At 47.5% G+C, this 13,799-nt stretch overlaps 2 protein-coding genes across 2 annotated transcripts in view; one reads left to right on the top strand and one right to left on the bottom strand.

Annotated features, from left to right (window-relative positions):
• Positions 1-13,799, bottom strand: part of NTNG2 (netrin G2) — a 226,933-nt gene that overhangs the window by 40,598 nt on the left and 172,536 nt on the right.
• Positions 2,775-13,799, top strand: part of RAPGEF1 (Rap guanine nucleotide exchange factor 1) — a 36,890-nt gene continuing 25,865 nt past the window's right edge. The window contains exon 1 of the mRNA XM_083375230.1: positions 2,775-2,864. Within this exon, the coding sequence (XP_083231356.1) occupies positions 2,786-2,864 (79 nt within the window). The 5' untranslated portion in view covers positions 2,775-2,785. The remainder of the gene's footprint in view (positions 2,865-13,799) is intronic.

Here is a 13,799-nt window from a genome sequence, read left to right as displayed (position 1 = left end):
ACAGCCATTTGTCCAAAATGGTGTAGGGCTGGACTAGATGACCTCCCAAGTCCCTTCCAACTCTGTTCTTCTTCCATAATTCTGTCATCTCCATAATTTGCATAGGAAGCCCTGGGCTTTCAGAAGCACCAGCCAATCCAATGAACTCTGTCTTCAGTTCATCGTTCCTGGAATTTATTTTTCTGCTTGGGAGAACAGGGAAGCCAAATTTTCAGTAGCAGCCAAATTCCACACATGGATTCCAAAAGAGATGATTTGTTGGCTTGCCAGCAGCGAGGCCAAGCAAACATTCCATAAAGCAGCCAGACTATTAAGTGTCTTTCTTGAGACACACCAAAGTGCTGTTTTTTTTTTAAATTTATCATATCTCGAATCTTTGCAACCACCCTGTGGGTGTTTGCACGTGTGTACGAGTCGTCCCCGGCTTACAACAGCTCATTTGGCGACCGTTAAAGTCACAACGGCGCTGAAAAAAAGTGACTTGTGACTGTTTTTCACACTTACGACCGTCACGGCACCACCCAGGGTCACGGGATGGAAATTCAGAGGCTTGGCAACTGACTTGTTTTTAGGACGGTCGTGGCGTCCCGGGGTCACGTGATCTCCTTTTGCGTCCTCCTGACAAGCCAAGTCAACAGGGGGGGAAGCCCAGATTTGTTTTAGCAACCGTGTTACTAGCTTAACGACTGCCGTGATTCAGCGTGGCAAGAAAGGTCATAAAATGGGGCAAAATTCACTGAGCCGATGGATGTCTCGCTTTGAAATGTTGGGCTTTGTTCTTTATTCTCGAGGACTGCCTGTATTTGGAAACATTTTGGAACCTTACAAGAAAACTGTTGAGGCAGGGAAGCAGATGATTAAGTGATCGGCGGTTAAAAATGCTTATAGTGATGCTTGGAAAATTAACAAGATTTGTCATCGGAGATGCTAATGTGAGGAGGTTTGATTGGTAGAAAAAGAGCTTTCAGTTCTGTCTCTTGTACAGTTCCAGAAGAAACACAGGTTGTGCCTTTGTGTGTTTGTGGTGAAGGGTGAGGTTAGGTCCCACCTGGATTGTTGTAATTCTGCATTGCAACTGTAGCTTTGCAGAAAACGAAGAGAGAGATAGAGAGAGAGAGAGGAAACATGAGCTGAAATATTACAGTGAGCTAAGGCAGAGATTGTGGTCAGCTTTTATTTATTTCATATCCCACCTTTATTATTTTTATAAACAACTCAAAGCAGTGAACATACTCCTTTCTTCTCCTATTTCCCCCCCACAAAACAACAGTCTTGCAAGGTGGGCTGGACTGAGAGGGAGACACTGATCCAAAGTCCCCCAGCCATCTTTTGTGCCTTAAGGTGGAACTAGAATTCACCATCTTCTGCTGATTGGCCCAAAGTCACCCAGCTGGCTTTCATAGCTAAGGCGGGACTAGAACTCACCGTCTCCTGGTGATGGGCTCAAAGTCACCCAGCTTTTGTGCCTTAAGGTGGGACTAGAACTCACTGTCTCCTGGTGATTGGCCCAAAGTCACCCAGCTGGCTTTCATAGGTAAGGCGGGACTAGAACTCACCGTCTCCTGGTGATGGGTTCAAAGTCACCCAGCATCTGGCTTTCATGCCTAAGGCAGAACTAGAACTCTCTCCGCTCTTCCTACACAAAACTAAATGGGTCCTCATTTACACTTTTAGAGTAGCATGCAAGTAGTTTTCAGCCAACGTATAAATATTTTGTCTCTTCACACGTACCTGATGATTGTATTTCTTTCTATGTAAGGCTGTAGGTCTACACGTATGTTGCATGTAGTATGTTTAAAATGTGTGTTATGCGTGTGTACACTTCAGAGCGAGCAACTCGATTTCATTTTTCATGTGTGCCGTTGTGCCCACGGGGGGGGAGGGGGGAAATGACAATCTAATCTAATTAATCTAACCTAATCTTTCAAGGCGGCGGTGGTGACAACTGTGGGTTTAGGTGAAAACTTCCTTTATTTTATTTGTTAAATTGGTTGGCCCCCTATTTTACCAAGGGGGTACTCTAGGCGGTGAAGAGGCCAGCTTTGGCGGTGCCCAGGAACATGGGCTTGGTGAAGGGCAAAGTGGGGGCAGATATTTCATCACTGACTGTCGCAAGAAGATATTCATGGGTCCTCCGAAGGCGAAAGGAACGGAGGCGATGGCTAACTTCAACACAGCCTTGGTGAAGGAAGTCCGATAAAGGCTCTTGAAAAGCTCAGCTCCATCTAACAATTCTACATCTGCATCTAAGAATAGACGTATTCTTAGCAACGGAGGGTGGGAATATTAGTAAAGCATTTCCTGCATCTCAGGGCGTAAAGGTGATAGGAGCCAAATGAGTAACTCAGAGGCTTTCCCCTGTGGCCGGACAAGCTGTGGGCAAAAGTGCCCCAAAGTCACCCAGCTGGCATTCATGGCAAGGCGGGACTAGAACTCAACACCTCCTGGGGATTATTAGCCCAAAGTCACTCAGCTGGATTTTTTTGCGCCTAAGGGGGTAGACTAGAACTCCCAATCTCCTGGTTATTGGCCCAAAGCAGGGCTCTTCAAACCTGGCCCTTTGATGACTTGTGGACTTCAACTCCCAGAATTCCTCAGCCAGCGTGAAGTCCACAAGTCATCAAGTCCACAAGTCATCAAAGGGCCACGTTTGAAGACCCCTGACCCAAAGTCAGCCAGCTGGCTTCCTAAGTCACTTTTTCCAGTGTCACTTCAAGCCACGTCTGTTTCTCGTGCCACGAAATCTTTTCTAACCACGCAAGGCTGGCCGGAGAATAGCTGGTTGATGATCTGCTGGATGCCACGGACAGCTTCCCCACCTCAAGGATATTTTTGTGTCACCTTCCCCCCCAAGCTGCGCTGCCGTGAGTTGGGAGGGTCCCTTCTCAGCTGGGCTCTTTCTGTGATGACAAGTTGACAAGTTGATTTATTTATTTTATTTATTTTATTAAATTTATATACCGCCCTATTCCCGTAGGACTCAGGGCGGTTTACAGGGAAGATTAAAAACATAACATACAAAAATTAAAATCAGTTAAAACAATTCATTAATTCAAATCCCCGAAATTTTAAAGCTAAAACCCAATTAAAATTAAAACCCCTCAGTCTGGGCCAGACAGCTCGAAGAGCCAAGTTTTCAGGTCCCGGCGAAATGAGCGAAGGTCGGGGGCAGTCCTAAGTTCCGTGGGAAGTTGGTTCCGTAGGGCCAGCGCGCCCACAGAGAACGCTCTTCCCCTGGGAATAACCCGCCGGCATTCCTTAACCGGCGGTATCCTGAGAAGGCCCTCCCTGTGGGAGCGCACAGGACGATGGGAAGTTGATGCCGGCAGCAGGTGTTCCCTTAGATAAGTTGATTCAACTCACATTGTGGAACGCCGCGTAACGTTTGTGCCGTTAACTCCAGAAGCCTGGAGTGTCATTCATTCATTCATGAGATCCTGGTCCTGTAAGAGAGGCTGGATCTCTCCAACTTCTGGAAGCAAGTCGTTCCACTGATTAATGGCAGGAAATTTCTCCTCCTTGCAAGGGGAGGATGTCGCTTTTCTTCTCCGGAAAAATAGGAGTCGGCTTGGAGAGGTTTCAGGATGCCTTCCCAGCCTGGGAAATCTTTCCAAAACATTTCCTTTCCTTTATTCTTCGGTGGCTGTTTATTGAGATCCCCAGAGGTAGCGAGGGCCTCCGTGGCAGGCTTTCAAAGGGAGGACCAGTGGGAGAACTCTAACCTGGGCGGGGGGAGTTGTTTTAAGGGGAGGGTGTGTTGCCTCCCCAAACCTCAACTTTGCATTGTGTTATTTTTAAGCCGAGAGAAGTTGGAAGCTCTTTCAGATTTTCGCCCAAACAGCTGGTTTCTGTGAGTTTGAGCTGAATGGAAGCGAAGAGAGAAGGGGAAGAAAAAAAAAAAACCTTAGCATCAAACGGAAGTGGCCCCCGCCTAGCCTGGTTGGCACCGACACGCAACAGCTGTCTCTTTTTTGGATTGTTTTGTGTATTTGAGGCGAGGAATTATTAAGGATAAGCTGTGACTTTTTTAAAAAAAAACCAACCCAGGATTTTGGAGTTTTAGCGAGGAACTTTCCTTGTTGGCTTTAACGGGTTACAACTTTTTTTTTTAATTTAAGTGCAGTTGGGAAAGTTTTGCATAGCAACTGCAGGTCTCTCTGAAATGTCACGGAATTTTCTTAGTCCCGGTGGCAGAGATTTTATTTGGCTAAAGAATGTTACCTTAGATCATTTTTCCAGGATGTTCAGCTAAGCAAGAGGATGGACCCTAGGAATGATATACAGGCAGTCCTCAGCTTACAACGAGTGGCAGGGTGGCCTAGTGGTGGAGACACTCTCCTCTCACTCGGAAAGTTGAGAGCTGAATCCTAGGCGGTGGCAGATGTTTTATTTGGCTAAAGAATGTTACCTTAGATCATTTTTCCAGGATGTTCAGAGCACAGCTAAGCAAGAGGATGGACCCTAGGAATGATATACAGGCAGTCCTCAGCTTACAACGAGTGGCAGGGTGGCCTAGTGGTGGAGACACTCTCCTCTCACTCGGAAAGTTGAGAGCTGAATCCTAGGCGGTGGCAGATGTTTCTCTCTCTTAGGGTGCAAAGAAAAGAAAATATATATATTTGCTGTGAACTCTGTGTAGGCATCAGGAAGGGCATCCAGCCAGTAAATGCTCAGTCACTGGAGGTTTTCAAGAAGAAATTACAACAGCCATTTTTTAAAAATCCCATTTATATCCCGCCCTTCTCCGAAGACTCAGGGCGGCTTACAATCTAAGAAGCACAAATCAATGTGCTTAGCAGTAGCCTTCATTCTATGTATATGCCTGCTTATTAGGGCTTTCACACACACACCCAAGCGGCATTATTACAAAGTCAGCTTAATTGCCCCCAACAATCTGGGTCCTCATTTTACCTACCTCGGAAGGATGGAAGGCTGAGTCAACCTTGAGCCTGGTGGGACTCGAACCTGCACTAATTGCAGGCAGCTGGTGTTACTTAAGGAGGCATTAGCCCACTGCTCCACCAAGGCTCCCTGAATGGTATAGGGTCTCCTGTTTGAGCAAGGGGTTGGACTAGAAGACGTCCAAGATCCCTCCCAACTCTGTTATTCTTTTATATAGGAGATTATTAGAGACTATCCATTGCCCCACCCTATGGTGAGACCATTCCATTGAAAGCTTGCTGTGTAGGAGAAGAATTTAATTTTAATTTAATTTATTAATATTTCCATACCGCCCTTCTCCCGAAGGACTCAGGGCGGTGTACAGGGCAAGAATAAAACACAGAGTTACAAAAATTAAAAGGTAATTAAATACATGCCCATAAAAACAGTTGGTACATTAATAAAAACCCCAATAAAATGATAGTAAAAACCCCACCAATCCCCCCTCAGGCCAGGCCGGCTTGTTCGAACAGGTATGTTTTCAGATCGCGGCGAAAGGAGCGAAGATCGGGCAGACCTTGGTGGATTCAAGAGAGGAATCGGTCTAGAATCATTAAGCTCCCACGAGTGATCCAGGTCCAGACCCCTCTGGAATCCTGTTAACTCTTATCGAGCACCAATTTAGTACTGACCACGAGTTGACAACGTATCATCTTATCTGGGACTTGGTGTGTGGTCCAGATTCTTCCTGTCTGGCAGAGGTTTAGAACAAGGTCTTTGAGAGCTGTTGCGTTTATGCAACCTTCTGCTGATGCATCACCAGTAGAGCTATTTTTGGCTCTGATTTGTGGCAGATGACCACGTGTTTTGGAGGAACCAGCCTCAATGTTGACCTTTCTGCTCCGTTTCTTTACTTCCTCCGAAATCTCTTGTTTTCATTCAAAAAAAAACAAAAAAAACCCAAGGCAGCGGGCCTTTTTATTTCTTTAGGTTGCAGATTTCTCCAGAAGTCTTCTCTGAAGACATTCCTTGGGGAAGTATGACCGATCAGCTCCTCGACCTTCTCTGTCTTTCTTCTTCTCCCCTTTCTGTTCTCCAACTAAGGCTACCGATGGCTCTCCATCACACCTCGGAGGAAACCTTCACACGTTTCCGATTCTCCTGGGACGAAGTCACCCCTCTGTGACTTGTTTAACCAAATAGATAGGGCAGGGCAAGTAGTCCTCAACTTAACAACAGTTCACTTACTGACCATTTGAAGTGGCAACAGGCATTGAAAAAAGGGGAACTTCCGGACGCTTGCCAAATGGCTTATATTTATGACGGTTGCATTACTCAGTAAAATTGCTAATGTGTGGCTGGACCGTCTGGAGATCCCAAGATTGCTACAGACTATGTGGTTTTGTTTTGTTTTTTGCTTTTTTAGTCCATGAAACAGAGAAATTAGACAAAAATATAACTTTGGAAGAAGGTTGAAATGGAAGGGTTGGGACAGAGCTCGGAAACCATCTAGGGCTGTGATTTTCAAACTTGGGAAGTTTAAGATCTGTAGACTTCAACTCCCAGTATTCCTGGCTGGGGCATTCCAGCTGGGGAATTCTGGGAGTTGAAGTCCATACATCCAAAAGGTCCCAAGTTTGATAAACCAGGGGTAAGGGTAGGGAATCTTGTCCAGGGGTAGGTAATCTTGGCTTTTGTATAACTTGTGGACTTCAATGCCCAGAATTCCTGAACCAGCCACGCTGACTCAGGAATTCTGGGAGTTGAAGTCCACAAGCCATCAAAGAGCCAAGGTCGCCTACCCCTGGTCTAGTCGATATCCTTGGCAGATTCGGGAACTGACTGTTAACGGCATCATTGCCAGATGCCACTCGGCTTCAGTGGAAGTGCTTCTAGCCAAGGAGAGCCCACCGTCTTCTAGTGCCGTTGAACAGCATCTTATCTTGAAGAAACTTCTCCAGATGTTCCACCCAAATGGAGCTCTTTGTATTTGAAGCTCCTCCTTTCTTTCCTTCTACCTTCTTCAGTGACACTGAACAATTCTGCCCTGTCTTGTCCAGCACAACCTTTCAGATGGTTGAAGACAGTGATTGTGTCTTCCTGTGTCCTTTGCTGCTTCACCAGAAGCATGCTTATTGTTAATTGTGTATTAGTGGGGAAGACTTCTCCTGGTTTTCTTATTTGAGTGATTTACTCTTGGGCTACCAGAGAAGTCAACTTACAGGCTGTAGAAGAGGAAGAGTTACTAAGCTCCTCCTCCTCCTCTTCCTCCTCCTCCTCCTCCTCCTCCTCCTCCTCCTCCTCCTCCTCCTCCCAGTGTTTCCAAGCATGCCTCCCAAATTTGGGAAGGAGCCACATCCAGAGCAGAGACAACAGACAACCTCCTTAGATGGTGAATTATGTTGTGTTCCGTCAGGACTGATTTAAGGTTGAACCACACTCAAGTGGAGAGAGACGGTAACGGAGCAATAAATCATAGATTGCATTCCTACCAAGAGCTAAACTCAGTCTTAACCATGGCTGACTTGTTCTAGCTTACAGAGGTGCCAAGAAAGCCTCCCAATCACAGCCAGGGCTCTCTGCACGAAGAGTCATGTGGAAGTTGCTCTTAATTTGAACTTCCATTCACATTTTAATTGTTCGTTTTTGTTGATCATGATTCATTAGTAGCAAAAGAGCCCTTGGTGTCTAATGGAAGCTGTGATGAATCATAGAAGGGACCTTGCCCGTCTTCTAGTCCAACCCTCTGCTCAAGACAGGAGACCTTATCCCTAACCTGGTCAAATGGTCGTCCAGCCTATTTTGAAGATCTGCAGTGATGGAGTGCCCACAAGTTCTGGAGGCAACTTCCGTTCCACAGATTAATTGTTCTCCCTGTCAGGAAATTTCTCCTGAGTTCTAGGTTGCTTCTCTCTTTAATGATCTTCTACCCGTTGCTTCTTGTCCTGCCTTCAGCTGCTTTGGGGAATAAGTCAATCCCCTCTTCTCTGTGACAGTCCCTCAAGTATTGGAAGACCGGATGACATCATACTCATCATGACAAGATTGGCATGATAACACCACTTGCCTCTTTACAACTCCAGTCTATATTGCTTTGTCCTTCCGGCCATTGTTCCATCTGCATGCCACTAACCAGGTCACCCAGATAAGCAGAGATTGACACCAAGATTAACACTTGACCAACAATCCAGAAGTAAACAATGCCCCAATCAAGGAACTACCAGCCCAGACAAACAGTAAACAACAGCCTAATCAAGGCATCATCAAGAACACTCCCACCAACTCTGCGGGGAACGCAACTTCTAACATAGATGATGTTATCTCTTTGGGTCATGAAACGTCTGCAAGAAAACCACCCAGCTCAGAGAGCATCAAAGACCCCACACTCCTCCTCTTCCTCCTCCTGTTTTTCCTTCCTCCTCCACGCCACAAACCCCACTTCCTTCTAACACGGATGACGTTGCCTAGCTGGGCCATGAAGCGTCTGCAAGAAAACCACCCAGCTCAGAGAGCGCCAAGGATCCCACAACCAATGTCGGATTTTATAGGACTGGGCAGAATCCCTTTCCCTCTGGTTCCCGAACAAGTCACTTGAGTGGCAGCCTTTGGCCACTCAGAAATGGGCGCTGTGAAATGGACCCTCCATCCACCAAATTACAGGGCAGGTGGTCCCCAACTTACAGTAATTCGTTTCGCGACCGTTCAAAGTTAACGACGCCACTGAAGAAAGTTGACTCATGACCGTTCTCCCGCGCTTTTAGAATTGGAACAGCTGCAACAGAGAGAGAGGGATGTCTCTGTCCGGTCTACAACGCAGTCCTTTCCAAGAAGGCTCCCCGCCCATTTGCCCCACTCGGGGGACCCTGAGGACACAGATAAGCCTCCAGGTGGCCTCAGCGACTCCCTAAAAGAAGGCAAACGACCAGCTTTTCTGCAAGGAGTATAAATCCTTCCACTTTCCCCCCCACCATCCAGTGTCAGAGCTGAGGAAGCCTCTCGGATGAGAAGCGAGACAGACGCCTTCACAGAAAAACAAGACAGTCCCCGTTTGCCTCCTGAAAAATCACCTTTGGGAAACTTGGGCTGAGGCTTCCTTGAACCTAGCAATAATATTGACAACCCCGGAGAATCTTCTGGATCACTTGGGAAGGAAGCTGATTGCTCTTCTCTCCCCCCCCCCCGCCTCCCCACCGTGGTGTGTTTTTGTGTTTTTTTTTTCCCCTAGCCAAAGGGACCGATGACATCACCCCCGTTGCCCGGACGACAGGTAAACAGCCCCTGGCAACAGGGGGCTTCATTGTAGACATCCCAGATCCTGACACCGAGGCTTGTTTCCCAAGAGGAAGAAGTCCAAAGTGGAGAATGTGATGCAACTTTGAGAAAAGCCGTGGAGCCTAGATCCTTTCTTCGCTCCCTTTTTTAACCTCCCTCTCCGCGAAGCCAGGATCAGCTCCAGGCGTCCCTTTTGTGTGTGTGTGTGTGTGTGTGTTTCCTGGCGGGTGTGTCTCCTCTCCAAGCTGGTTCTTGTTGTCCTCCCAAACCCTGCAGGCACTTCATTCTTAAGTGCCTGCATCATCTTCTGTGGTTACCTTTGCTTCTCAGTCAGAGGACACCGTTGGGGGATGCGTTCCCGTTCCCCCCCCCCCCCCCGGTCGGTCTGGTTTTCTCTCCGAGCTGCTGATGGCCCTTCAGGTGTTGAAACCGTGATCCCACCTCCGGTCCCGGTCTTCACGACTCCAGGCGAAGCAATCCTGGCTTCAGTTGCTTTGCTTTGACTGCTTTTCCGTATCTTGAGCCGTCCTCTTTCCTTCCTCCCTTCTTCAGCTCGTTTCAAGAGATCGTAGGGGGGGCGGCAAGGGGACCTCGGAGGTCCTCTAGCCCAACCCTTTTGCTTCAAAGCCGGAGCCTTATACCATCCTAGTCCAAATGGGCGTCTGGTCTACCTTTGAAAAGCTCCAGTGACGGGAGCGCCCACAACTCCGGAAGGCAAGTCGTTCCGTTGATCCGTCGTTCTCGCCGGCAGACGAGTTCTCCGTGGTTCTAGATTGCTAATCTCTCCTTATTTATTTATTTATTTTTATTTTTATTAGACTTATATACCTTGATTATAGTTTCCACCCGTTGCTTCTTGTCGGGCCTTCTGGTGCTTTGGAATATACTTTTTATTTTTTTTATTTATTTTTATTTTAATCCCATTTATATCCCGCCCTTCTCCGAAGACTCAGGGCGGCTTACAAGCTTAGCAGTAGCCTTCATTCTATGTATATGCCTGCTTATTCGGGCTTTCACACACACCCCAAGCAGCATTATTACAAAGTCAGCTTAATTGCCCCCAACAATCTGGGTCCTCATTTTACCTACCTGGGAAGGATGGAAGGCTGAGTCAACCTTGAGCCTGGTGGGACTCGAACCTGCACTAATTGCAGGCAGCTGGTCTTACTTAAGGAGGCATTAGCCCACTGCTCCACCAAGGCACCACGTTGATTCTCTCAAGTCCCTCAAGTCCTGGAAGAGAGTTATTGCACGTATACCCCCCCCAAATCCTTCTCCTCACTAGGGTAGACATACCTAGCTCCCTCCCTCCTTCATCGTATGATTTCAAGAGATAATAGGATCATGGCACTGGAGGGGACTTGGATTGCTACCCAATCTCTTCTTAAAAAAACAAACAAACCTCCCCCTCGCCTGAATTTTGATCACGTGACGTCCACGCTGCCTGGGGTCAGGGGGGGGGGTTCTGGGAGTTGAAGTCCACCCGTGCTAAAAGTGATCCTGGGTTGAGAAAGGCCGCTCCGGAGGGGTGACGTGCGACCGAAAGCGCAATCTCTCTCTTGCGTTGGCACTTTCTTTGGAGTCCCACCCAGGCTGCCTCCCTTCCACCCTTTTTCCTCTGGATCCCTGGCTGTGTTATCCAAATAAACCACCCCACCCACCCCACCCCACCCCACACCCGCGTTCCTGGCGGGAAGTCGACAACGGATTTGGCTGGGCAGGTTTGCCAGCGGGCTCAGCAGCGACTGCTCTTCCGCTTCCGAAGGACTCTTGTGCGGTGGGGGGGGGAGAACGGGGGACCAAGTGGGGTTGTCTCCCCATTGCAAAGGTGTTTTTTTGTTGGAGATCCCCATCCATTAAATCCCATTAAACGGCTCCTGTTCAGCTTCTGGGTCCTAATGAATGGCTTTATCCGTTGGGTGCTGATTTTTTTAAAAAAGCCATGGTTTAATGTTTGCTAAAGCCCGGGAGACAAGAGTTCCCGCTTTATAGCTTTGCATTTAAACACGAGCCGGGGTCACCAGGGGCCGACAGAAATTCCACGCGGGGCGAGTGCATGGAATCACATACAAATGGCACGAGAACATGGGCTGGCCCTGTGTCGACAGGCATGGTCCCGAGCTTAGATATAGGACAGGTAGCTTGAGCCAAGAAGCCATTTCCCCCTCCCCTCTCTCTGCCCCCCCCCCAAAAAAAAATATTGGGTAAAAAATACTAGTTTGGCAGGCAAATTTTGGGTTTCCTTAAAAGAGACGTTTGTCTCCTCTGCAGCCAGTCCTCTCTCAGAAGACTCGTTGAAGAATTACTGTCAGGATTTCAATTCTTTTCCTTCCTTCTCTCCTCCTCTGATCTCTCTCTCTCCCTCTCTCTCTCTTTCTCTCTCTCTCTCTCTCTCTTTCTCTCTGCTTCCTTCTTTCTCTCGTCTTTCTCTCCCTTTTCTTTCCTCCATTCTTCTCTTTCCTTTCCTCCTCTCCTTCCTTCCTTCGCTGATTTCCCTCACTCCCTTTCTCTCTCTCTCTGCTTCTTTCCCCCCTCTCCTCTATTTTTCCTTCCCTCCCTTTTTCTCCTTCCTTCCTTCTTTCTCCCCTCTTTCCCTTCCTCTTCCTTTCTTTCCTTACTTTTCCCTTTTCTTTCTCCGATCCTTCGCTCTTTCCTCCCTCCCTCCCTCTTTCTCTGATTTCTTCTTTCTTTCTTTCTTTCTTTCTTTCTTTCTTTCTTTCTTTCTTTCTTTCTTTCTTTCTTTCTTCTCTTTCCTTTCCTCCCTTTTTCTCCTCCTTCCTTCTTTCTCCCCTCTTTCCCTTCTTCTTTCGCTCTTTCCTCCCTCCCTCTTTCTCTGATTTCTTCTTTCTTTCTTTCTTTCTTTCTTTCTTTCTTTCTTTCTTTCTTCTCTTTCCTTTCCTCCCTTTTTCTCCTCCTTCCTTCTTTCTCCCCTCTTTCCCTTCTTCCTTCGCTCTTTCCTCCCTCCCTCTTTCTCTGATTTCTTCTTTCTTTCTTCTTTCTTTCCTTTTCTCCTTTTCATCTCCGCCTTCCCTTCTTTCTCTTTCCTTATTTTCCCCTCCCTCCCTCCCTCCCCTTATTTCTCCTTTTGCTACTTTGCTTCTCTCATCTTTCTTTCCTTTTCTCTCACCCTTCCTTCTTTCTTTTTCCTTCTTTTTCCCTCTTCCTTCCTTCCTTCCTCCTCTGATCCTTTTCTCCTTTCCCCTCCCTCCCTCTCTCCCTCCCTCCCTCCGTCTCTTTCTCTTGCGCCGCCGTTAATTCATCCAGTGACTTCCCAGCAGCCTCCCTCCAACAGGCGTAATGTTGTGGCATAACTTACTTCCTGGAAGGACTCCAGAGACTTGGACCCAACCAGACATCAAACTGTTAGCCAGGAATGATGGATAGTGGCGGTCAGAGGCAAACTGCTTTGAATCCCCTCTCCTCTCCTTCTCCCTTCACTTCCCCTCCCCCTCCCTACTCCTCTTCTCTGGAAATCACCAGCTGATATTTCCCACACACACACACACACACACACACAACACACCCTTTCATCAGTTGGCTCAGGGCAAAACAAACTTTAGATCATAGGGAAGACCATGACTCAACAGCTGGAGATTGTTTAAAGGCAGCTGGGCAAGGCATGCAGCCTTTAGCCAAACAGACGCAACTAGCAAGCTTTCCATCCGTGCGTGCCACAAACACGCATGTGTGTGTGTGTGTGTGTGTGTGTGTGTGTTGGAAACTCACTTCTGGAAACTCACTTCTGGAAACCGGAATTGCTGAACTCAGGGAGATCTGATTGCACCTTCCAACATTTCAGGGGCTGCCACGGAGAGGAAGGATTGATATAGAGCAATTAATCGGTTTAACAGCTTGCTTCCAGAGAAGTTGCGGCTGCTCCGTCATTGGAGGTTTCCCAAAAGAGACTAGACAGCCACATACATGCCCAGAACGTAGCAGGGGGGTTGGATTAGATGACTCCCCCCCCCAAGATCCTTTCCAACTCTGTTACTCTTATTCCCCCCACCTCCCCAAAGCATCTGAAGGCAAGAGGAGACTGAATTCCAAAAAGGTATTTTTTCAGGGTGCAGGGGAACAAACGTAAGAAAGGTTTACAGCTCTTAAAAGCAGCTTTTTTTTTTTTTTTGCTTTTTTTTCTCCCCTCCCTGGAATTGTGCACACGTTGGCCTCCACGTAAATTTGGGGAAGGGTGTGGCTGTGTGAAACGTGGCCAATCAGCGCTACTACATTCGCAAGCCTGGGGGGAAAAGATGGGACCACTTGAAGCGCTTGAAATAGACAGGAGTTGTGTTTCAGACTCGGGGAAAAAACGTAGCTGCTTTCAAGAGTCGCAGACAGATGCTGCATTTGTGATGGCAGGAAAGGAAATGGCTGTTTTAAAGAGCTGCGGCAGGTTTGTTGCGAAAAGAACAGGGCTGTGCCTGTCGTGAACCCACCCACTTAAGCTCGGAGCTGCCCGATGTCGGGCACATCCTGGCCAATAGTTTGGTTCAAGCATGGCGTCTGTTCCAATTTATTTATTTTTTATTTATTTTATTTATTTTATTAATATTTCTGTACCGCCCTTCTCCCGAAGGACTCAGGGCGGTTCACAGGGCAAGAATAAAATACAAAGTTACAAATATTAAAAGGAGATTAAATAGTTG

This window comes from Vipera ursinii, assembly GCF_947247035.1.
Source record: "Vipera ursinii genome assembly, chromosome: 16".
Classification (NCBI taxonomy): Eukaryota; Metazoa; Chordata; class Lepidosauria; order Squamata; family Viperidae; genus Vipera; species Vipera ursinii.
This window is presented reverse-complemented; position numbering and strand designations above follow the sequence as displayed.